Source organism: Equus quagga, chromosome 8 (genome assembly GCF_021613505.1).
Source record: "Equus quagga isolate Etosha38 chromosome 8, UCLA_HA_Equagga_1.0, whole genome shotgun sequence".
Lineage (NCBI taxonomy): Eukaryota > Metazoa > Chordata > Mammalia > Perissodactyla > Equidae > Equus > Equus quagga.
The window spans coordinates 12714638-12741058 of record NC_060274.1 but is presented as its reverse complement, the minus strand read 5'-3'; the positions used below and the strand labels follow the sequence as shown (position 1 = coordinate 12741058).

General features: G+C 35.9%; 1 protein-coding gene across 5 annotated transcripts in view; it reads left to right on the top strand.

Moving 5' to 3' along the window:
* The window catches only part of SCAF8 (SR-related CTD associated factor 8), a 138987-nt gene that overhangs the window by 6625 nt on the left and 105941 nt on the right, over window positions 1-26421 (top strand). For all 5 annotated transcript variants that reach the window (XM_046669292.1, XM_046669294.1, XM_046669293.1 and 2 more), the window contains one exon: window positions 24516-24599. In XM_046669292.1, coding sequence (XP_046525248.1) covers window positions 24516-24599 — 84 coding nt within the window. The remainder of the gene's footprint in view (window positions 1-24515; window positions 24600-26421) is intronic.

Below are 26421 nucleotides of genomic sequence, written 5' to 3'. Positions count from 1 at the left end.
GTCTGAATGGGGAGTATAGATTATGCATGTTTTTTAAAGACAGTTATGGCTATTAATGTTTGCAAAATTTGTTTTTAAAATAATTTTGCAGCTTAATATAATTTATGTAGATTGGCTTGAAAGACCTAGGATTTGATTCTTTCATTCAGTTGTTCATTTATTTAACCAATACTTAATGAACATGTAGCATGTACCAGACGTTTTTCTGTCTGCTGGGACATGGTGGTAAACTAGACCGGCATGAAGCATACCCTCATGGAGCTCATGTTCTTGTGATCATTTTTCCTTGACCTCGTCGGCTTTGTGTGCAGTGCTCTTGCTGCAGAGCTAGTGAGCCTGGGCAGGCGGTACTGACAGTGGGGTTGCCTCTTTGCTCGGGACTGGGGTGCTTGCAGCGCTGCTCTCCAGGCTCACTTCTGCCTGGTGTCTTCTCAGCCTTTTGCCTTCCAGAGTCCAGGTTGCTTGTCTGCTGTTCAATATAGAGACTGAATGAGTAGGCTTAGGTTAAACCAGAATATGGTCTTGTGTCTGCAACAATGGGGAAATAAGATGAGCTACCTTAAGTTTTATCTTATACCAAATTGTTTATTCTGTATTAGAAAAAAAGCTCCATTTGGTATTTTGGAGTCATAACTATTTCTTATAAAATACAGCTTTAAGGAGGTTATCTTTTGTCAATGAGATGTTAATTAGTCTCCACATGCAAATGATTTAAAAAAAACTTTTAAGTGGTGACCAAACCTGTATGAATTTGGAAGAATAAATTAATAAACATTTTTATTTGTAAAACTTCCTTGACTTAAGTACATGAAAAAATTTGGTCTCTGTCTCTCTCTTATAAACACTTATTTTCTGAATTTGATTTGATTCCTCAGGGCTCATTTGTGTAGCTTGTGAGTGAAAGATGAAACAGTTTGGATGATGTACTTTAATGTATAGAACTTGGGAAATGATGTAAAGATCTTATACTGAGTTACAGTAACTAAAAGGTTGACGAATACACCTAAAACTAATGCAATGTTATATGTCAGTTACATCTTAATTTAAAAAGAAGTTGTTGACTAAGTCCTAGTTAATGGCCTTCCTTTAATTTAGTAATGTTTTTGATACTATAAAGATAAAGTTTTATGGTTAAAAAAAAGATACAGGTATTTGAATTTATTGAAATATTTGAAAGCACTTGGGTAAAAATAGTGTTGAATAAGTTAAAATGTTTACGAACTGAAACATCTGATATAGCAAATGTCTAGTTTCTGTAACAGCTGTCGGCTTTGATGAAAAAATGTCTGGCTTATGTGTTTTTATTTACCAAACATTGTTAAAAGTGAGCCACTTGATAATATATAGTAGTTTATAGTCTGCCTCTCTTTTCCCCAACCATCAACTTGTTTCAGTGGGTCTTTAGGATAGCCTTGTGAAAAAAGTAGGATAGGTGCTATCTTCATTTTTCAAATGCGGAAACGGAAGCCCACCATTGTGATTTTACCAAGGAAATGCAGCTTTGTAAGTATTAGAGCAGAGACTAGCAGGACGCTGGTTGAATTGTTTTTACCCTTGTGTGTAAAGGAGAACTGTCACTCCATTTTTCACAATACCTTTTTACTAGCATAATGTCCAAAGACAAATTGACTTTATTTTTTCCCACTTTATAAACTTTAGTTTTACAACTTAAGATTTACAGAAAAGTTGCAAGAATGATAAAGAATTTTCATGTACAATTCATCATGATTCCTCTTCTTATTAATCTTATTTCCTGTCTTATTCTCTTTCTCTCTCCACATATGTGTGGACACACGCAAACTTTTTTCCTAAACTTTTTGAGAGTAAATTGTAATTCATGATGCCTTTCACTTCTAAATAAGTCTGTATTTTCTAAAAGCAAGGGCATTCTGTTATATAACCATAGTACAGTTATCAAAATTAGGAAATTAGCATTGATATAATGCAATTGTCTGCAGACCTTATTCATATTTTATTAATTGTACCAGTAATGTCCTTAATAGAAAGATTAAATCCTGCATCACAGCTTGCATTCACTTGTCTTCTCTTAGTGTCCTTTAATCTGCATCAGTTGGTTATTAATGTTTGCTTTGTCTTTTATGACCTTTGATGATATTGATGAGAATAGGCTAGTTATTTTTAGAATTCCTTCAATATGGATTTGTCTGCTGTTGCTTCATGATTAGGTTCAGATTAATGTGCATTTTTGGCAAGAATACACCAGAAGTGATATTATGTCTTCAGTAAGCACATGGTATCCATTTATCCCATTAATAGGGTTGTTAACTTTTTATGCAAGGTTTCTCTATTGTAAAGTTACTGTTTTTCCCTTTGTAACAAGTATCTTATGGGGAGATATTTTGAAACTGCAATTACCTTGTTACTTATCAGACTTTCACTCATTTGTTTCAGCATCCATTTAGTTCTTGCCTGAGTCTGTTATTACTAACAGTGTTGCCAAATGGTGACTTTCTATCATTTCTTTATTTAGTTGGCGATCTGTGAGAGCTTTTCCTTCTTCCCATTTATGTATTAATGTATGTCTGCCTATCAGTATGAACTCATGGATTCTTTTTTAATTAATTGGAGTTTTTTGATGCTTAAATTATCTCACTTTTGACCAGAGCTCCTCCAGGCTGGCTCCTGTATCCTTTTGACATGTGCTCATCATTTTTTGAGTACTCCCTTACTTTCTTGTATAAGAAGATATTGCCACCCCAGCCCTGGGATCAGCCATTTCTCCAAGGAGCCCTAGGTTCTTCTAGGGGATCTTTCTTAACAGATTGAGCTAGAAATTGTATATGTGTGTGAACATACATGTGTGTATATATCTACACATTTTTATGTTTTTTTGTCTAATCTGTCTGCCTGTGTAAAAAGCCCTGACATCGTGACATCCCCAGTTCCAGTCCAACACCTAGGGTTCATTCCAGCCTTTCCCCTCTCCAACTCTGTGATCCCTTTCTCTGACAGTGAGAAAACTAGTTTCTTTTATCCACAATATATTTGCTTATTATTTCATGAGTCCTGAAATGCACAAAGTATTTTCAGAATTGCTAACCCATATATCTGTGAAGATAAACCTATTAACTAGAATTTAATATTTCTTTATAGTTCATTTTTTGTTTAGCCTGAGGGCATAAAGTCAAAATACTGTGTTCAAACATTGCTTGGTTTGTTTTTTTCCCTTAATGTAGTTCTGCTATTCATTTAAAATATAATTAGGTCCAGTTTTTTCTGCTTGTATTCCGTTTTGTTGTTTTCCTCCATCCATTTTTGTTATTTCTTTTTTTTTTAGCATACAAAACATTAAACATAAATTAACTTTAATCCTCCACTTTTTATTAGCTTCACCATCATATGCTCTGGTGAAAAAACAAAAAGCAAAACCCAAAAAACCATTTTCTTAACATTCTTCAAATCAAATACCCAGCCAAAATTCGGAGGTTTAGATATGGAGAAGGTCTTAAGTGAAAGATCTGTTTCTAATAGCACAGATTCAAAGCATAGGTGAAAGGAAGTGTGTATTCAAAAAACTTCCGTTCTCTTGTGAATAGAATCTCTGTTCACAGAGGTCAGTAGACTTTTTCTGTAAAGGACCAGATAGTAAATATTTTAGGTTTTTTGGGCCACTTAAGGCCTCTTTCTCATAATCTTGTTAGTTTCACAATTCTTTCTTTTTTTCTTTGGTGAGGAAGATTGGCCTTGAGTTTATATCTGTTGTCAATCTTCCTCTTTTTGCTTGAGGAAGATTGTCACTGAGCTAACGTCTGTGCTAGTCTTCCTCTATTTTGTATGTGTGGGATGCCGCCACAGCATGGCTTGATGAGTGGTGTGTAGGTCTGCGCTTGGGATCCAAACCCACGAATCCTGGGCCACTGAAGCAGAGTGCACGAACTTAACCACTATACCACCGGGCCAGCCCCCACAATTCTTTTAAAATAGCAAAACCATTCTTGGCTTGAGGGCTTACAGAAATAGACCATGGGCCATACTTTGTTGGGCCCTGCTGCCCACTCTGCAACCTTGGAACTTGATTAATATTATGCTACTTGTAAAGCAGAATTATAATTGCGCAGAAAGATGTATTCCTTATAGGCTTTATAAGGTTTATTTTAAGATCAGAACAGAAACAAAACAATGTAAAAACTGGCTTAGTGAAAATTTTTTATTCAGCAGGTTTTTTGAGCACCTACCACAAGTGCAGACAGTATTGTAAGCTCTAGAGATTTAACAGTGTGCCAAACAGACTGAAACCAAACAACCCAGCCCCCAAAGTCTTGGCCCTTCTGCAGAGTTTACGTTCAGTTTGTGTGGGGGTATGTACTGGTGATGCATATTACTGGTTTTCCTTATTTAGTGACACATTTTATCTCCTAAAAGTTGTTTTCATGTTAGTTACAGAGTAAGCATCCCTGAAATCTTGATTTAAAAAAATGCAGCAAAGGGGGCAAACTTTAAGGAATTTGGCTCATTTCCTATCTCTCCTTTTTTGTGAAGTGTGATTTTTATTTGAAAATAATTCCCAGACATGATGCTGGCACTATATAACTATACTAACTTACTAAAGGAAGACAGTTATGTGAAACCTCACTAATTGAGACAAAGAACTCAGACTTAATTTAGTGATAAGTACAGTGTATCATAGAATCTTTAAAATAAATTATTCAAGTACATGGCAGTAATTCAGCTAATCTTTCTTTAAGGCTTTCATGAATAAAGAGAATGAGAATGATTCTTAAAATACTATCCAAAGTTGATAATCCAAAGTAGTTGCTTATGGTAGTTTTCTTGAAATAGGGAGAAAATCTCCTGACAGTGCTGATACTCATTTACCCAAAAGAAGCTCAAGAACTGTGTGCAGGTTCTCTATCTTGTCCATGGCCAAATATCAACACCTTTGAATAAAAGTCATCAAAATGAGTTTTTACCATGTTACATGTTTGTTTTTGAAATGACTTCTACCTTTGAGTGCTTTATATATGTGTTTAATAAACCAGTAAGTACCTTTTTTTAAAGTTTTATTGAGGTATGGGCAACTGCTTTTGTAAGGATTATTAACACCTTTGGGTTTTTTTACCCCAAGAAAAAGTGGGTTTTATTTTTATAGCAATTCCTTTTTTAGCAGAATTTTCAAAATTCTTGTTTCTATTCTATCAGAGAATGCACAGCCTCTTTTAGAGGCCTGTCACTGCTTTGGTGGCAATTATAGGAATAAAGCTTGTGAACAATTTAGCTGAAGAGTATTGACCTCCTAAAGGAGTTGGCCAGAGGCTGCCGCATCTTTCCTTGTGCAGAATTTCCCAATCAGAACTTTGATTCATTTGCAAAATCAAAGGATTAGGTGTCTTAGGCCTCTTAGAGCTGTAACAATTAGTGATTCCAAATAAGTCTCTGAGTGCTTCCTTTATTTTGCTAGTCTCCAGGATTATCAGACATTTTTTTTCCCCATTTTAATTAGAATTTTCGAATTACCAGAATACAATAATAGCTCATGAAGGTTTTAATGTAGTAGCAACTAGTGGTTGGGGGAATGCTAGGAAGTAGTTGCTGGTTGGTTGAGCTTTGTTATTTATGCATATTTGCCATCTATTTTTGTATTGTATTTTGCAGAGTGATTACCAGCATTGATTAGATACCCACATCCTTTTTCTCAGACAGCTCATATTTTAATAAGGGTGGGTGTGGATTACCACCAAGAATTAGAAGGTAACGTGATGAATATTATGATTCAGAGAGTAGTGATGTAGCCTGTGTATACCATGTATACACTCTTATGCGTATATCATGGTGTACACAGTATGGGGGAGCAGACACTGAGGCAAAGGATAAAGATCATTTTCAAGGAAATGGTGACTTTGGGTGGGGCTGGGGCTGGGAGGAGTGATGGAGAATTAGGCAAGGATCTGATGAAGGGCCTTTGTATACTATGCACAGATCTCATTTTTAATCACAAGGGAGTGGAGAGTCTGAAGGGTTTTAAATGAAAGCACTAGTTCTAAATTTGTATCTTAGATATATGATTAGTATCTTTGTGGAGTAGGGCAATGGAGGGATGAGATTGGGGGAAGGAAGGTTAAATTAGTATAGAGAATGTGAGGGGCTCAGCTAGAGTAGTGGGGAGAAGAAGACGGGGATGAATGCAAAATAATTTTAGTAATAATAGGGAGCTCCATATGAGGAAGAGGGTGGTGCTATGGTTTGGCTAAGTGACACGGCAGTTAAAGTGGTATGGTATCAATCATTGAGATGGGCAAATCAGGAGGGGGAAAAACTTGAGGAGAAAGATACTTTGGTGGGTTGGATTGGGTTGGATGGGGATCGTTTTTTCTACCTAGAGTAAAAGGAAGATCTTCAGTATGGAAAGAGAATTGGAAGTGCGCATATCTGAACCACCCAAAGACACTTAACTGCTGCTACTGTTTTGTTGAATACAGTGGTCATTTTGTCCATCTGGAAGATTTGATGTCTGTGGAACATCAAGATGGAGATACACAGTTGGATATATAGGTTAGGCACCTGGAGAGAATGGGCTAGAGATGAAGATTTAGGAGAAGGTACAGTTATCTAGAAAGATGCTCTAGAGAAAGAAGAGAAGCAGGCCGCGGGCAAAATCTTGTAGAATCTTTTATCTTCCTCACTTTTTGTTTTTTTGTTTTTTTAGATAAAGCTTTGACCCTTTCTATCATATTGTATTTGTGAATATAATACATTTAAAAGCAACTTTGCCTAAAACATGCTTGATTTTAAATTCTGCTTATACAACCAGATGGTCTTGTATGCAATTAAAATATAAGTAGTAAATTAAATGATCTGTGAATAAAATTAAGATTTAAGTTTTGTTAGTGAGATTTTGTTAGAATTTCTTAACATTAAGCTGCCTCATATCATTTAGCATTGTATTAGCTTCTCTCAGTCACTAATTCTTTACCTTAATTCTGTCCACATAACCAATTTAATTATGAACATGGAATTGTGAATTTAAAGACTGTGTCATTAAAATAGAGCCCGTATTTATTTGAGAAATTCTAGCTAATGTGGTTTGTGGGAGTTTGCTATGAAGAGGGTATACAAATGAATTCTTTGTTCTCATTTTGGCCATTTCACTGTTAATAGTACTTCTAAAAATTAAGAGGAGGTAAAATTCACATTTTTTCTTTTTGATGTTTACAAAAGACATAGCAATGAACTGAAATTAAACAAAGATGGATTATTTGGATCCCAGGGAAAATTTAAACTGAAGAGTTTTTTTTATATTTGTGCATTTTTTTTGTATTTATATATTCTGTTTTCTCCTATGGAGAATCATTTCTGTTCTCCTTGATTTTAGAGTAGGGTAGCTAAAGATCATTACAGTCATGTTATGCATTTGTGGCTATAGGCATAACTAAGTTTGTGGTTCTATGATGGAGTTCCTTGTTTACATCCATGATTAAACTTGATTTCTAGAAATTACAAATTTTAGACCTGAAAGACTTGTGATAGTATATCATTTAACAGATTCATTTTACAGAAGAATCAAGGCCCAGAGATGATGAAACTTGTTCAGAATCACAGCTTATCAGAGGAACATAGTTGCCCAAATTAGAAGAAATTTCTGGTCTCTGTGTCTCAGTTTGTTGTTGTTTTCATTTTCTCAGTCTGGATTTTTTCAGTGAGATTTTGGTAGTATTTAAGTGTGTTGGAGGTGGAAGAGGAGTGAGAATTGGTGGTTCTTAGTAGATTATTATCGTTTCATGCTAGTAACCCTGAGTTGGGATAAGGAACAAACTACTGTACTGGGACACTCTTGTGCTCATAAAATAGGGCGCCACAGGAAATATGCGTTCCTTGGCAAGGAAGTCTTGTATAATGATGCCCACGTAGCCAGCAGTTCTCTAGCAACTCAGCTCTCTGCAGAAAAGTAAAAAAAAGGGCTTTGAGTACAAAGTTCACATACCTTGTACCTTCTTTGTAGGAGAGCAGTGCAGTTACTCTTTAAGCCGTTATCCTTGGCATGTTTCGAATTTTCCTGTTTTAATAATGGTGGGTAGTTAGCAACTACTTCCTTTAGATTTTCGCAGACTTCTGTTTAGAAAGCTCCCATACTGGTATTTTAAAGCATGACAAAGCTACAAAATTAATATGGTTGCTTTCAAAGTAAGATGTGATTGATTACAGTTGGCAAGGAAGGAGATAGTTGTTTCATTATTTATAAGATGGGCTTGGACAAGATTATCCTAGGGTTTCTTAAATATTAACCCGAATGAACAAGTTTTCTAATAAATTTTTCTTAGCTTCAGTTTACTCATTTTAAAAATAGGGATAATGATGCTTTCCCGGACTACCTCTCACAATTGGTTTAAATATTTAAAATACTGTCTGGTTTTGAAATATTAAAAATGTTTGTTTTAAATATTTTTAAAGTTCGTTTGAATATATAAAATAATGAAATAATTTCATGAAATGTTTGGAAAGCTAAAGAATACCAGTTGTAATTTTCTTAGTTTTCTAAAATAGGTTTTTTTTTGAAAGTCTTCCTAGAGAAAACTAAAGAAGGATAGTTTAAAAAAAAAACTGCAGCTGGGAACATTCCATGTCATTGTGGGTATCTCTGCTGCCCTGGAAAGTATCTTCATGTTATAGCATACTTTAGTAATAGATAAAAGTTACGGAGATTATGCTAGAGAAAGTGCTAGATTATGTTCAGCCTATTTTCCAAGTTGGAGAAACATTTGAACAAAACTTTTGAACAGCAGACAGTAACAAAATACAGACCATGATGTATTTGGGGCCAGTATTATTACTGGTTTTCATTTATAAGAATTTCAGTTTTTTGCTAAATCCAGCAAGACTTTTTTTTTTGAAGATTTTATTTTTCCTTTTTCTCCCCAAAGCTCCCTGTACATAGTTGTGTATTTTTAGTTGTGGGTCCTTCCACTTGTGGCATGTGGGACGCCACCTCAGCGTGGCTTGATGAGTGGTGCCATGTCCATGCCCAGGATTTGAACCATTCAAACCCTAGGCTGCTGAAGCGGAGCACACGAACTTAACCACTTGGCCACAGGGCCGGCCTCCCAGCAAGACTTTCAAGAAAATCAATTTTAAATAGTTATTAGAGTATAATTTTGCACCAGAATGTATAAAGTTTGTATTTCACAGATACACATATGCATTTTTACAGTATTTGTATGTGTACGTAGATGCTTATAGAAAATGCGTGAAGGCAGCCTACTAGCCTTTTAACAGAGGTGGTTTCTTATGAGAACAATAGGTGGAGCGTACAGTGAATGAGAGCTTTCAGTTTTTGGAATTTTTCACAGTCAACATTTATTACCATATTACTTTTGTAACATTTCCTTCAAACCCAAAATAAACGTGTCTTAGCTTTGGGGAGTTGGTCTATTTTGATATTATTTTAGTTAAATCCTTTAGGGAAAGTGAGTTCTTGTTAAGGGTTGGAAGACTCTTAAACCTTATTGAGGATTGCTTAAAATTTATGTTTAAATGGAATTTATTTAGCTGTTATTTGATCAGTAGATGTATAAGCTTTATAATCTGCTGTTTTTTTGATTGAAGTCTTCTTGGTTATTAGTTTGATGCTATTAAATGGTATGTCTCTACAATCATCTGTCTTACTCAGTTGTGTCTGTTGGTTGCTAGCTGGTGGACTTTTTTTGCAGGGAAAGATACACTTGAGCTAACATCTGTTGTTGTCTCTGCCTTTTTTTCCCCTCCCCAACGCCCCAGTACATGATTGGTATCCTATTTGTGAGTCCTGCTGGTTCTATGTGAGCCGCCACCACAGCATGGCAACTGACAGATGAGTAGTGAGGGAGCCAAACCCAGGCCACCAAAGCGATGAGAGCGCTGAACTTTAACCAATAAACCATCAGGGCTGGCTCAGCTGGTAGACTTCGTGAGCTTTGTTTTTGGAAACTGAGTGTCTGGGTAGCCAGAAGAACTCAGTTTGAGACATGGTTCTGTAGCTTAATACCAATCTGCATTTAGTTAGGTCACTTACCCGAAATTTATTTATCTATAAAATGAGAATAATAAATATTAATCTTATTGAGCCATTTTGAAGGTAAAAGTGATTATAGCATTTGTGACAGTGCTTAATAATTGATAAAGTGCCATTAAGATGAAATGTAATATTTACTACCATCTTTCTCCCTGTCTCTTTTTGGTCTTTGTATTTGTTGCTCATATTTCTGAAATGATTGTATCCTAAGGCCTAGTAGTCTCTTGTTCTACTTACTCTCTCATTTAGTCTTCAGTATTTATTCTTTGTCTCTTCAGCTATTATCTCTTCAGAAATGACTTGTAGTTTTGCTTTTCTCTTTTGGGGATTCAGTCTCATATCTTCTCATTATTTTGTGTACATGTGCACATATAGTCGTATTGTTATCACCCCAAATAGAAACTTGTCTTTTTCCACAAACTTCTTACGTTTTTAGACGTCTTGTTTTATGTCAGTAGTAAAATCATGTTCCCAAATATTCAGACTTGAAAACTTGGAATTTTCCTAGGTGCCTCTCTTTCATCTATATTTTTTTAGTCCTTAAATCCAATGCATTATTTTAAAAAATATGTTTTACATCCTTCCCTTCCTTTTTATTCTCCGTATTAAAAAATAAAGTATTAAATATATGTAAAGTATAAATAAAATATTAAAAATAAAGTATTAATACTTTAATCCATGGCCCCATCACTTCCCCTTGCTTTGTTATAGTCAGTTTTTAATTGGCTTTTAATTTACTATTCTCTGTTCTCTAGTTTGTACAGTAGAACTAAATGTTTTTTAGATTACTAGATTAAGTTTTGGTAGATCGATCTCTTCAAACAACTGTTTTGCCTGAAACACTTTGTACTTTTAAAACCCTTTCAGATTACTTTTACCTTCAACTGTGTAGATTTCTCAGCTATGGATTTAAGGCTTTTTATAAGACTCTATTTTAGAAATAAATAAATTATTTATAAATATGTGTAAGTTAAATATATAAGTGTGCTTATATATACCTTGCATATACACAGTGCTATGTAGCAGAAAGATTTACTTTATGCAAAGCTGTGTGCTATGTTTTCATCTGTGTGTCTTGTTTTTGGTACTGAGTGATTCTCTGGTAGGAATGCACAGTGTTCTGTTGAGATTCTGATGCATTCCCATTAGGAAATAGCCACTTATCCAGTCCTTTATGAAAATTATTGTTTGTAAGGAGAGATTTATTAATGAGTGTGTTATAAATGTAAATAGTGTGGAAGCAGAATCACAGCTGTAACAGGAATGCTCTTTCCAGTCAGCCCATTTCTCTTCCATTTTCTTCATTAAACCTTTTGCTCTGTTATTTACCACTGGATATACATTTCATTTGAGTACCTCCCCCAGTAGCATTTTTTATTTTGGCACTAAATTATGCCATGCATTCTTGTTTAACATGAGGCAAAGTCTTGAGGTCCACATGGATCCCCAATTTTTAAATACTACTTTAGTATATTATTCCTCTCTTAAATGTATATGGGGCTGTGAGCGGAGAAAAACAAAGATGCTCAGCCACTAATAGTTAAGTAAATTGTTTCCCCATGTACCAACTTTCTGTTATACACAATTCAACTTAGTGTGTCCACATTATTACCTGTGATTACATTTTAGAGACCTTTGAGATCAGTAGTGAATCATCAGAGCTGACAGTGGTAAAGCTCAGAATACTAACAATCTACTCTCTTACAATGGTATGTCTGTGCTCCCTGCTTCCATCTCAGTAGATTATTAAATGCTTGAGGTGAAGGTCTTCAAGTTATTTTTTATTTTCTGAAGGACTTAGTATTGTGTGTATCTACGAGTAATGTTGGCTTGATTTGATTTGTCACCGTTTAGCTTTGACCTGTTGATCAGTTGAATTTGGCTTTGTTTTCCCTAGTTCTTTGTTTGTTTTTGGTTGATTTTGCCTTAATGATAAAACTTTATTGATCTGAGTAGGAATACTGTTAGTGTTTATGATTAACTCAAAAGTAAATTTGAAAATAGTATACAAAAATGATTATTATACAACATTGTGAATGATATTGGGGATATATTCAGAGTGAGACATTCTGCTGCTTTGAATATATTGGCATAGGATTATAGATACAGGGTTGCAAAGATTATTAAAAGTGAAGTCCAGGGGGGAAAAATAAGAGAAATGTATGTGATCACCTGTGGCTTCGGTATTTCATTTCTTTGAGCAAAATAGATCTGTTGCATTCAAGTGAATTTAGGTATGAAGAAGCTGGATAAATTTATTCTGCCTGCTTCTCTTTGGTTACCTGATTGTCTTTGGAACCCAGTAAGCTACTTTATCAAAGATAAGTCAGGATATATTTGAATACCTAATATATGAAAGGAACTATTTTGGGCATTGTGGAGGATATGAAAAAAAGATACTGATAATGGTAACTATTTATTGAAGGTTTGCAATATGTGAGTCAGTGTTTTCCAAAGCAGAGGGATAGATGGAAAGATGGGTGGATGGTTGGATAGATAGGTAGGTAGGTAGGTAGGTAGATAGAGAAATAGACTAAACAGAAAACATGAACAAAATAATTTTACATTGTGATGAGATTGCTGTGAAGGTAATAAGCAGAGTGTATAACAGTTATCGGAGGAAGAAGAGGATCTATATCTTACCTGCACACACGTATACATACAGAAATACACACATACATAAATTTATATATATATTCACCATTGGTAGCAGGATATGATTTCAGATGTGGAAGTTACTCCTTTTTCCCATTCTTCTGACTACAATTAGGAAAAAGTCTGAGTTTCATACCACTCTGTCTGTTCCATCTCTAGGTATTTGCTTATCTTCTTTAAAAAAAGAACCAAAGCAAAGATTGTACTTTAGACTCAGATTTTGGCAAGCAGGATTCTCCAAAGAGAATTTAATCATGTTTTATTTTCCTTGTAACTAATTTTGGTATTACCTTCTACTTATGACTGTGGCATAGAGCAGTGTCTCTCAAAAAAATCTTTACCACAACCCACAATACGACATATAGTTTGTGTCATGAGCCACTAGTCAAATACGTAAATTAACAGGAACAAAAGATTCCCCCAAGATTAGTCAGTGTACCTCATTATTTCTGTTTTGCTCTGTTTTATTTTAATTAGGGGGGAATTACCTTAAGTTTTCATCTGGTGGGTAAGATTATGGTTTGAAGATAAGTAAAAGACCATTCTAGATGGAAAGAATGACATGAAATAGAAAATTTTTTCTTCTAATTTTGAGAAAATTGTCTATGCCTAATAAATTATATTCAATTTTATATTTCTCTGAACATTTTTCCTGTTCTTTTGCATTTGATTTTTATCAAGTTGTAATTATTGCAGATATTTTATATTTGTCATAACATGTTAGACATTTCCGTATTTCTATATTAATATATCATATTAACTTTCTATCTCTTAGTATACCTTACTGAATCTCTCTGCCTGGGCATGTTTTTCTTTAACTCGCATATAAAATGTTACTGTAAAAATAATCATGAATATGGCTTTTTGTTTCTTTAAATATATAAAGTAATTAGTAAAAATTTTATAACTCTTATATTTAGCATCATACTACCTTTTTCTTCCAGATATTGTATTTTTCAGTTCTGAAATATTCATTTGGTTCTTTTTTTGTAGTTTCTCTTTCTATGCTGAAAACTTTCTTTGCATTTATTTCAAGAGTTTTCTCCTTTATCTTAATGAGGATGATTATAACTTCTTTAAAATCTTTGGTAATTCCAACATCAGCATCATCTGGGGTTGGCATCTGTTGATGATCCTTTCCATTGAGCAGTATGGACAGATTTTCTGCCTCTGTGTATGAGTGTGTGTGTTGGTGTGTCAAGTGAGTTGGGCTTGTATGCCAGGCATTTGCAGTGTTGTGGGACTTCATTAAAATCCTCTGAAGAGTGTTGAGTTTGTTGGTTTGCTTAGAAGGTGTTCACCTTAGTTCGGTTCAAGATGCAACTTGTCTTGCCTTTTTGTGGCAGTTCCAGTGTCAATTCAGTTTTCAAAGCTTTTTTTTTTTTTTTTTTACTGTTTGGGTGTGCCCAGCACATGTGCCACTCAGAAGTTAGTCTAGGCATTGGGCAGTTTTTTACAGAGATTTTAGTCCTCAAAGTCTTTGCTGTGCTTTTTTGGGTCTGTTTCATGCAAACACAATTCCAGGATGAGCCTAGGACTTAAGTTAGACTTAATTAACTTAATTAAGGCCTTAATTAACTTAATTCTTCTTCACATGGGATTAGAGGATTCTCTTCTTCAGCTCTCTCTGGGTTTCTCCTGCTCTTTCCAGATCACAGGGAATCCTTCTTCAGGTTCCTCTGGCCAAAAAGTTAGGTTTCTCTCCAGGTTTAGCCTTCAGAGTGAAGTGGCAAGAGAAGAAGAAAAAAAAACGGGGACTCCCCACCATATTTTTTGGATAATAGGGGTCCCTTTTCCTGGTTCCTGTGTCTGGAGATGGCTCTTCTCTTGGGGTTTTAGGTGCCAGTGTGGCAACAGTGGCTGCCCTCCAACACTTATTAGGGCCAGCAGAGAAAAAGGAAATGGGGAAGAAAGATTTTCTCTTTCCCTCTGCTAGCTTGGAGGCGTCCTTTTACCTAGCCTTCTGGCTAGACAAAGGGGGTTTTCCCTACAGTTTTGCTTCTAGTATGTGCTGCTTTTGATTCTGCCCACTCTGGGATCAAAGCTGGGAGATAACAGAGGAACACAAAACACTGTGGAAATTTACCTCCTGCCTCCCCGGGTATCACTGGCCATTGTTCAGGTGTCACTCCAGTCTCCAGTTGGCTTGCTGTTTTACTTCTCAGAGTCTTCAGTAGTTGCTTTTTGTATTGAGTCTGGAGTTTTCAATTGTAATCAGAAGGAGAGAAAGGCTGTAGTTGGCTTACTGTGCCTTGGCTTGCTGCAACCCCTATGGACTTTTTTTTTTTTGCTGAAGAAGATCTGCCCTGAGCTGGCATCTGTTGCCCATCTTCCTCATTTTGCTTGAGGAAGATTTGCCTTGATCTAACATTGCTGCAGCATGGCCAATGACTGGTGTAGGTCCGCACCCTGGAACTGAATCCAGACTGCTGAAGCAGAGCATGTCAAACTTAACCACTAGGCCACCAGGCCAGCCCCACTGTGTACTTTTTTAAAGAGTATTTTTTAACTCCCTTTATTCCAAAGATTTGGAGAGGATATGTAAATTTTTCTGTTGAATTAAAGGACCATGTAAGTTTTTGTGACCTAAATTTAGTTCTTTAAAGGTCGTTTTTTGGGAAAAGTTAACTACAGCTTTTCTTTGTTACCAACACAGTTTTCAGCTATACTTTAGATTCAAAAATAAACACCTTCCTTTTTAACGGTCTTCAAAACTGTGGTATTAACCTTAGACACCTGCCATACTTGAAAAATGAGGAGTTCTCCTTAATAATATAAAAGGTTATTATTTATGTGAAGATGCCTGTAGACAATATAAGAAAGGATAATTAGTTATAAAGCATATAAACATTTGTTTTTGTCATAATCTTCCTAATACTTTTATTTATCAGATTCTGGATTTCTTTTTTTTTTTTTTTTTCAACTGGAGGGTTCCTCTCACCTCACCCCCCAAACTTGGTATGTAGGTTGATCTTACTAGACAGATGTTTGCATACTTCAAATTTATAATTTTAAGAAAATAAGCATCATTTCTCCTTAAAATGTCTTACACTTAAAAAAGGATTCTGGATTTGTGATTCTGAGAAAGATGTACAGTTTTGCATATTCTTCACCAAATAACATTGTTTATTACCTTCATTGAGTACTTAACTACACTCTGCAAACTGTTTGTTATTAGAATATTCTGTCTGCAAGAGCACCAGGTCATCAGTTCCTTGAGGACAGAGACCTTGTCTGCCTGCTCACTGGATCCATAGTGCCTGGTACTAATGAGTACATTTGGATTGGCTGATGAATTGTTAAATTATAGATGATTTGCATTTTCTGTTGTCTTTGCTTTTTTGTGTTTTCCGGTTTTTCTGCTTTACTATACTAAAATATTTTTATAACAAGAAAAAAAGGTTATAGGTCTTTTTTAAAAAAAAGATTATTTATGTTCGCTCACTGGTTTTTTAGGCATTATAACAATTCAGATTTTATGTGCTTTGGTGTTTGCAATTACATATGGTCTCTTTTTTTCAAAGATGCATTCGAAACTTTTGTTCTGAAGTTTTCATACTGGCACATTATTTAGTTTAAAATCAGGAGCCATGCCTTTGTTAAAAGCCTGATCTGGGTGTCCTTGCAGAATATCTGTAACATACCCTTTTGGTCTTTGCTCTTTGAAAAATTCTGATTGCTCAAGAATGTTGCTACTTCAGGAGAAGTTACATTTTTTACGAAGAAATTTGCTTTAAAAATGTTAGGAAAGAGTCAGTATTGATCACATTATGCTTTTACAGTGTGCTTTTCTTAATGTTGAATTGGCTACTGTCAATTCTAATGTTTATGGTTCTCTCGCCACATTTTGTTACATCAGGTGCATCTCATTTTGTGTGTTAGTTTGTTACATGCTTATATTAACTAATACTTTATATTGTGTCCCATGTATATATGGAAGATCATGCCATATAGAAAGGAGAACTTGTATGTTAGGAGTGAGAAATTCTGGATATAGAGAATACCTAGTTTTTGACTTGAAGTAAAATTTATAATAAAGTGTATTGGTTCTTAGGTATTAAAGTTGGTGAATAATAGGCTCTTTAAAATGACTTAATCAGTGAAACAAGGACCTTATTTACTTTTTATTCTTATATGCAAAATACTGAATTTCTATTTTTTTTTTTTTTTTAAAGATTGGCACCTGGGCTAACAACTGTTGCCAATCTTTTTTGTTTGTTTGTTTAAGGATTGGCACCTGGGCTAACAACGGCTGCCAATCTTTTTTTTTTTTTTCCTTGCTTTCTCTCCCCAAACCCCCCCATACATAGTTGTATATCTTAGTTGCAGGTCCTTCTAGTTGTGGGATGTGGGACGCCGCCTCAACGTAGCCTGACGAGCAGTGCCATGTCCGCGCCCAGGATCCGAACCCTGGGCCACCACAGCGGAGCACGCGAACTTAACCACTTGGCCATGGAGCCGGCCCCCTGAATTTCTATTTTTATTTTTACTTAAGTTATTTAGGAAAAAGAGAACTGTTTTATTTTTAAAATTTAATTTCTACTTCCTATTATAAAAATAATTTTCACAAAAATACGAAAATTAAAAAATTTATACAGTCAAGTTAGAAAATGAAGAAAAATTATTCACAACTTTGTTCTACTGTACGTATTAGTTTTCTGTTGCTGTGTAACACATTACCACAAACTTAGCTTGTGGCTTAAAGCACCGTGTATTTATTTCGCACTTTCCGTGGGTCAGGATCCAGGTGCTGGTTGGTTGGGTTCTCTGCTAATGGTCTCAGAGGCTGAAATCAAGGTGTCAGTGGCCTGTGTTCTAATTTCAGACATGGGTTCCTCTTCCAAGCTCATTCACATTGTTGGCATAATATAGTTCTGTGCTGTTATAGGACTGAGTTCTCTGTTTGCTGGCCTTGGCCTGGGGGTCACTCTTAGTTCCCAGCAGCCACTCTCAGGTCCTAGTAGCCATGTGGCCTTCTCACATGTGTCCACATGGCAGTGAGAAGAGCGCTAGCTCTCTAGTGTCTTTTATAAGGACACTAATCCTGTTGGATCAGGGCTCCACTCTTATGACCTCATTTAACCTTAATTACTTCCCTAAAAGCTTTATTTCCAAATATAGTCGCGTTAGGGGTTTGGACTTCAACATAGGAATTTCAGAGGGGGAGATATACTGTGGAGGGCCATTGTTGGCAAGTGGAGTTAGAGAGAACAGATTGTATCCAATTTTTTTTTTTTTAAAGTACAAAGGAGATTTTATTGGAAGCTCTTCCTTCTCACCCTGTACTGGATCCCCCAAAGAGAACAGTGTTTTAGTTCTGATGATGATTATGTTCATATCACTAAGGAATATTTTTATATCACTTTTATACCATTCAAGAAAGGTCAACTTCAGACATTATTTATTGGCTGTTTGCAAGAAGAGATGAGACATTAGTTTACTTGTGCTGCTCTTGCCCCCTGTGGTACCTTGATTTTGAGTGATGGGACTCTGGAACTCTGCAGGACAAATTATTTCCCTCTTTGGCTGTATCTTTTTTGTGTGTACAGTGGCTTAGGGTTTTGTCTTTGTTTCATCAGTTACCAGTCCTCTTATCACACTTCCATTCTCTGGGAATTTGTGATTTCTTGTCTGGTGATTCTGCTCTCCTCCCTATTCTGCTTTTCATTGTGAGTTTTTATATCTTTTTAAATTTTATTCATTCATTGTCCTCCCAATAGGAGGAAGAAAAGAAAAATATCTATAGTCAGCGTGCTATCTTAAATTGAAAGTATTGAGATTGTGTTGCCTCCAGGCACTTTTGTTATTTCTGATTTTCTTATTTCTTTGGGGATTTGAGATATCCTAACTAGCACTCTCAAGGCCCTGAAGGACCATTGTTGGGAAAGATGGATTGGTTTGATTACTGTTTTAGTTATTTTAGGTTCACACTTAACGTTAATTTCATTGGTTGTAGAACCGACAACCTTGAGAGCATAAGATTAACCTGTAAATGAGCAAGATTTTACCGAAATTTGATGGTTCTCTGGAGTATGTCAGATAATAAATTCTTTGTTGGGCTCTTCCAGGGTCATAGTAGAATTCATTTACTATTGCTGAAATTGAGAGAAGCACTAAAACTTTTGAAGTGAAGAGTTTGCTTGAAATAAAACATTATTATTAAGTTTTGGGTATTGAGATTCTCTCAGTGCACAGATGAGGGAGGGCATGAGGTACTTTCCAGAGACGTGAAATTGCAGAGTTTATCCAAAAAGAAAAAAGTGCACATTTGTAGGATTGAGAAATATTGCCCGAATTCAGGGGTTGGCCTGCTGTTGGAATGCACCCTGCCCATTCATATATGAATTGTCTGTGGTCACTTTCTTGACGCGGGTTAGAGCTAGGTAGTGGGATAGAGACCATGTGGCCTCCAAAGCCTGAAATATTCACTGTGCTGATCCTGGGCCAAGTTAGTGATGGGCAGCGTTAAACATCTTTATTAGAAAGAAGTTTTTTGTGGAGTAGCCAGCAGCAACTAAGATATCTCAGTTTAGGTAAAAGATTTCTCAAACCTTGATTAAAGTCATTAGAAACTGATTTGATTTGAAAAAGTTGTTTACACATGCAAAAATAGCCATTGATGTGGTGCCTACAAGTGATAGTATAGTAATTTAAAATGTTACCAGTTCAGAGAGCACTCTTCAGTGTACCTGAGGGGAGTTGAAGCATAATGAATTAATTAAACTGAACACCCAGGATGGTTTGTATCTTTCCTTTGAATTGGTAAGTCTTGAGTAGCCAAAGGTGGGGACTTCATTTCAGTCACTGGGGTCAGATGGATAGAGAGGTTTATAAGTAAAGAGTTGTCACATGAGGTTAGGTAACATTAGAACACAGTGTCTGAGGGGAAGAAGCTTGGATTTGGGAAGCAGAGTTCAGACACCAGGTATCAGTAGCCCTAGAAAAGTTAAAATAGTCTTAACTGAGGGAATAATTTGATGGATCAACAAACAGGGATTAGTAGCCACTTTAGACTCTGGAAAGCAAGGTAGCAGGGAGCCAGACCGCAAGAAATATTGTGGTGAGGTTAAAACCTATACATGAGAAAACTGGGTGTCTGGACTGCCCCAACCCAGGGAGTGCAGAGTCATGGCCTCTGACCAAACTTGGAGATGGGGATCGTCAGGCAAAGGAGAAGAGAGGTCCCAGAATCAACTTACTCTGTTTCAGCATTTTCCAGTGTAAAACTGTCATGTATTTTCTGTCCTGAATCAAATTTTGAGAATACAGAGAATTACATTCCCAATTCTTAGCGGCAGATTGACGTATCTGATTAGAATGAGGGTTGAAATAAGCTTGGTACTTCCTAATGACAGTGTTATAGCAATATTAACAAGTTATCAATTGGATAATAAAGATTTATCATTCAGCACTTGCTGTGTATCAGGCATTGGGTCATATCCTATAGCTCTAAAGATTAAATATAGTTTGTTCATAGACATTGAATTACTTATAAAAGTTTTATTTTTTATTTTTATTTTTTTAAAGATTTTATTTTTTTCCTTTTTCTCCCCAAAGCCCCCAGGTACATAGTTGTATATTCTTCGTTGTGGGTCCCCCTAGTTGTGGCATGTGGGACGCTGCCCCAGCGTGGCTTGATGAGCAGTGCCATGTCCGCGCCCAGGACTCGAACCAATGAAACACTGGGCCGCCTACAGCGGAGCGCGCTAACCCAACCACTCGGCCACGGGACCAGCCCCTACTTATAAAAGTTTTTAAAAAGCTTCAAATGGGCTGGTAGTGTATTTCATCACTATTTTCTTTTTCTAAAATATTGAATGTTATAGTGACATTCACAAAATTCTCAACAAGTAGTCTTTGATGGAGGCCCTAGAGGATTGAGCAATGGTGGAACATATGGAACACTTAAATTTGGAGGTAGAAATTGAATAGAAGGAAGACTGGATGATGACAGGCTCTGAAATCTTGTGCTAGGTTCACATTAGTTCATTAAATGTATGAGTTTACACTCCACCTACTTCAGAAAGAACATTGAAGCAGCTTAGTTAGCAAAATTAAATGCACTTGAAAATATATTTTATTTTTGTATACAACAAAGCTGGTTAAATATGGCAAAGAAGTAGGTGTCAATAGACATCTGAGATGTATGTTCAGACTTGTAAAATAAACCCTAGCAAGAACCCTAGAAGCCAAGGCACAAAAAGAGGAAACGTTAAACCATCCTTTTTTGATAAAAAGTAAGCACATGAGAACTAGCTGAATCATTCTTCTATTTCTGAATTTAAGGAAAATATATTTTTTGAATTCTTGCATTAAGGACTTTTTGGATGAAGATGATAATTTCTTTAACAGATTGGTAAAAGACAGTGTTCTAGGGGAAATTTTTTATCCATCTTTGTAAGTTGAGGGCTTATTATTAAATTTTAGTAAAGGCATTTGGTGAGGAATTAGATGAAATGATCTATGTATGTTTTCTGATGATCAGATTTAATAAATGAGAATCTAGAGAAATGGTTAGTTAAAGCATATGTATTGTGTGCCTTCGAAAAGTATTTCTTTGTATTTCTCTGAATAGTACCTTAAGTTTCTGCAGTAGGTGCATTTTTAAAAGTGGGGTCTCAGATAAGAGCCGACTTTCTGGACTGTTGAAAATGTTTTACAAGTCTAAATTAATTTCTCCTTCCTTGTCCCCCACCTCCCATCCCCCAATCCCCCCCCGCCCCCCAAAAGCAAGCAAGCAAAGCTTTGGTCTGCTAGAATATGGACTAATATTTGATTGAAACTTTAGGGCTTTACCACACAAAATGGAGGAAGTAATGTATTGTCAACCATAGGAAGAACCTGATGCATTTTCATTGCCCCAGTAATATCAATTGCTGTAGAATGGACCTTCAAGTAACTGAGTGAATAAATGTTTGACAAGTCCTTTAATATTAAAGGACTTAAACGGAGAATGCCTACCAAAGAGAAGGATTATTTTGGGGGGGGTGGTGAGGAAGATTCTCCCTGAGCTAACATCTGTTGCCAGTCTTCCTCTTCTTGCTTGAGGAAAATTGTCCCCGAGCTAAAATCTCTTCCAGTTTTCCTCTATTTTGTGTGTGGGATGCCACCACAGCATTGCTTGGTGAATGGTGTGTAAGTCCGTGCCTGGGATCTGAACCTGTGAATCCTGGGCCACTGAAGCAGAGCACGTGGACTTAACCACTACGCCACCAGGCTGGCCCCAAGAAGGATTTTAATTTTAATAATGGCTAACCCTGTTGAGCGACTTTACTGTGTTCCAAAAGCTTTATATGCAATATTTCTGTGAAGTGAGTATTGTTTCTATTTTGTAAATGAGAAAACAAAGCTTCAGAGGTTTGGTGATTTGCAATGAGGGGACATAGTTGGCATTCAAATCCAGGTCTTTCTGTACAAAGCTTGTGTAATGCTGTATCTAGTATGTATTTGTTCATTTTAATTTATTCTTAACAATTACCTATTCTCTGCCAGACACTGAGGGTACAGTTTGGAGAAAAGGAAAAGATCTAAACAAAAAAGATAGGGTTTCAGTTCTTAGAGCTTATTCTCTTGTAGGAAAGGGCAGGAGTGGATCTCAGATGGGCAGCAGCCTGGGCCTGCTTAGAAATTCGGGAAACTGGCTTTTGCTTTACATGGCTTGCTGTGAGCACTGTAGAATGTTGATGTTAGTTTGCACCTGGTGAGTAGACTGGCATACCAGTAGGAGTTAAGGCCCCGCATATGTTAACATTCCTTGTGGCTTTGACAGAGATAGCTTCTTAAAGGATCTGATGAGATCCTAACCCTGGTCCAGCTCTATCATTCACAGGTGGGCACCTCTGTGGCACCTTACAGGGAGGGACGTTTGTACTTCTCTCAGGGTTGATTTAGCTTGGACAGCTCTTGGTGTACAGTTAACCTCTTATTAACTTAAACTGCGTTAAAGGAACTTACATGCTTTGTCTTTTCGTGCGAGACACTATCACCCTTTGTGACAGTCTTTTTAAAAATTAAGTATTAGTTAAGTAATCATACAAGTAAATGTCAGATTTCTGCGATGAATGCTTCAAAGGCAAATGACAGTACAGTGAGAGCATAAAAGGAGGTATTGATCTGGTTGGGGAGTTAGGGAAATCTTTCTTCATTATGTGGTGCTTTGACTAATACGGATGAGTACGCGTTAACTAGCGGGGAGGCCCTGGTGGAGAGTATTCCAAGGAGAGGGAGCAAGCCCAGTTTAAAGGCTCTGGCAGGGAACTGAAAAAAGACCATTGTGCCAGGAGCAGAGGGCTGGGGAGAGGAGCATGTGGTGAGATGGCACTGGAAAGATAGGCAGGAGTTAGACCAGGCAGGGCCTTGTATGTGTAGATTTTTGTGTTTATCCACAATGGGAAGTCATTGACCTTTTTAAGGTTTTGGAGGGACTGGGTGAGTATTAGTCACCTGATCAGATTAATTTTTGAAGAGATAGACATGCCACATCCAATTTGGTTTTCACTGTGTGGATGGTGAAGGTAATTTGGACTTTGGTCATGGTGGTGGTCAGAGGAGGAAGAAGAGAGAAATATGGGGGAAAAATCAATAGAATTCAATATGGATGGGTTATAAAGGGTGCTAGAGCAAAAACTATAAGGGACTCCTTAATTTCTAGTTAATTAACCAACAGATTCTGTTTACGTTGCTTTTAAAGTCTGTTCAAGTTGCCTTTGCAGTGTTCTAATGGCCAAAGTTTAGTTTTCAGACTTTTACTTATAGCGTTGTAGTTAAAATCTAAGCATCTCTGAGTGCAATGCAAGTTTTGCTCAGTATTCATTTAAGCTTAGTTATTTGTCTGTTGCCTCATTCCCTCACCTTGTCTGTAACTGTTTTCTCTCTAAGTAGTAGTAGTATCCTTTGCTTATATGAGAAATTTCAAGAAAAATTCTTTTTTGAGGTGGGGATTATTGCTAAACATTAGATCCCTTGATTTCTAAAAGGTTTTATTGAGATAGAATTCACAGACCATACACTTAACAAATTTGAAGTGTATAATTCCATGGTTTTAGTATGCTTGTACAACTATCACCACAGTCAATTCTAGAGTATTTTCATCACCCCCAAAGAAATGCTGTACTCATTAGTAGTCAGTCCTCAGTTTCTTCCCAACTCCTCCAGTTATAGACAGTCACCAAAAGAGTTGCCTTTTCTGGACATTTCACATAAATGGAACTCCATAATTTCTGGTCTTTTTAATCTGGCCTTTTTAACTGAGCATAATGTTTTCAAGATTTATCTCTTTGGTAGCGTGTATCATATTTCATTCCTTTTTCATGGCTAATATTTCATTGGATGGCTATGACACATTTTGCTTATCCATGCATCAGTTGATAGACATTTGGATGGTTTCCACTTACTGAATGAATTTTTTATGAATAATGTTGCGAGGAACATTTATGTACAAATTTCTATTGGAACATATATTCAGATCTCTTGGATATATACCTGGGTGTGGAATTGCTGGGGTCATATTACATATTTACCGTATTTTGTTTTTTGAGGGACTACCAAACTGTTTTCCAAAGCTGCTGTACCATTTTACATTCCCCCCAGCCATGTATGTGGGTTCCAGTTTCTCCACATCCTTGCTTAAGATTATTTTGTCTTTTTGATTATAAGCAAGTAAGTGTGAAGTGGTATTTCATTGTGGTTTTGATTTGCATTTTCCTGATGGCTAATGATGTTGAACTTGATTTTTAAAAGAAAAGCAGCACTTCTATTTCATTTCTAACGTAAAAATGGAAATGTTTGGTGATTTCATGTAATTGATTAGAAACAATTAGTTTTGCTATATTTAAAATTTGGTCTTCTTTTTCAACAGTTGTATTCCCTAAATGACTACAAACCACCCATTTCTAAAGCAAAAATGACCCAAATTACTAAGGCAGCCATCAAAGCTATTAAGGTGAGTAATGAATTTTACTCTTGTGTTTTCAAAAGAAAATATTACACTAATATTTTGGAGGAGGGATAAATTTTACAGATTATATATTTTCTTCCTCTTTACAGAGTTAATACATATTCATGGGGAAAAACACAAAAAGGAATATCTATCACCTGCAAGCTCTCCCACCTAGAGATAAGCACTTAATATTTTGATAAATATTCTTCCATAAACTTTGAAACAATTATTTTTTCTTTTCTTAGGCAGGTTAGATTTTAGATATTGCTGTGTTATGGAGAATGTGTTTAACATTATCACACTGACTTTATAGAATCTTGAAATAGAAGTTGGTAAAAGCTTTCTAAATAAAAATTAATGATTTTTATCATTTTAAAAAATTAATTTATGTATTTTAATTTTTTTCTTATTGAGTCTATTATACAGTTGAAAATAGGCCCTTCTACAAAATAATTGAGCTTCATTGTACATAGGCCATTTGAACTGTGGGAAGACGCTACAGGCATTTAACCATTGCTCTGATACAGTGGTTTTGAACCTTTGTTGACTCATGGATCCTTGTGAAAATCTCAGGAAAAGGTTGGACCCTCTCTAGAGAAATAAACGTATGCACAAAATTTTGCATAAAATTTCTTGGATTTGAGGACCTTTTGAAGCTGAACCATAGACACCTCTCTAAGAAGTTCTCGTCCCTGAAGCTAAGACTCCCTGCTTTAGTAGGGCTGTTAAAGCTTACAGCATTATAGTTAAAGTCCCTGTATTTATATGCAGAAAATCAGAGGGGATAAGGACAGTGTCCAGTAAACACATTTAAGCCAGAGAATTCTTCCAAGAAGTGGTTTTTTTCAGAGTATCTAACAGGCTTCGTATAGAATGTGTAGTCTCTTGTGCTTTCTTTATCTCCACTATTCGACATTGTGACCTGATCTTTATGACCACGGTCCTGAGATAGTATATTATTTAATTATCTTTATTCTGTGAAAATTAGTAATTGATGCATTTTACATAAATTTTTGTTGAGCAGAATATTCTTTATTTAGAAGACTCCATAAGGTATAGATGTTAACATTATTTCCATTTTTCGGGTGTGAGAAGGGCCTAAGAGCAATTAAATAATTTGTGATAGTCAGAATAAATAGAGCTAGATTTGAATCCAGGGTTCTCTCAATCGAGAGTCTAAGCATTATGACCTAGTGTGCTATTTTGGTTTACCGTTACTGTTTTAAATTTTGAAAATTCAAACAGATGTTGCAAAATATAATGAGCAACACACAGTCTTTGCTTAGATTCACCAATTGTTAACATTTTGCTACAATTGGTTTATTTCTACATGCACATGTACTTTTTTTGGTTGAATCATTTGGGAGTTAATTTCAGATTTCATTCATAGCACTTAATCCCTAAATACTTGAATGTGAATCTTCTAAGAACAAAGACATTTTCTGAGTAACTACAATACACTGATCACATGCAAGAAATTTCGCTTTGATATCATACTTTTATCTCATATGCAGCCCACACTTTGTATTTACCTGTTGTCTCAGTGTTGACTTTAGTAGCTGTCCCTTGCACCCCTGCTTTTTCAGGATCCAGTCAAGGTCACACATTATATTTATTTATCCTGTCATCCAGCCATTTTGTTTTGTTTTTGATATCATTGGCATTTTTGAAGAGTTCAGACCAACTGTTTTGTAGTACTGTATGATTTTAAACTGCATTTAGTACCTATGTAAATTGAGATTTGAACTGCCTTTTAAATCAGATTTAAATGATACTGTGTTTCATTGAGGTAAGCCATTTGTTTTTTACCAGTGTTTAGAGACAT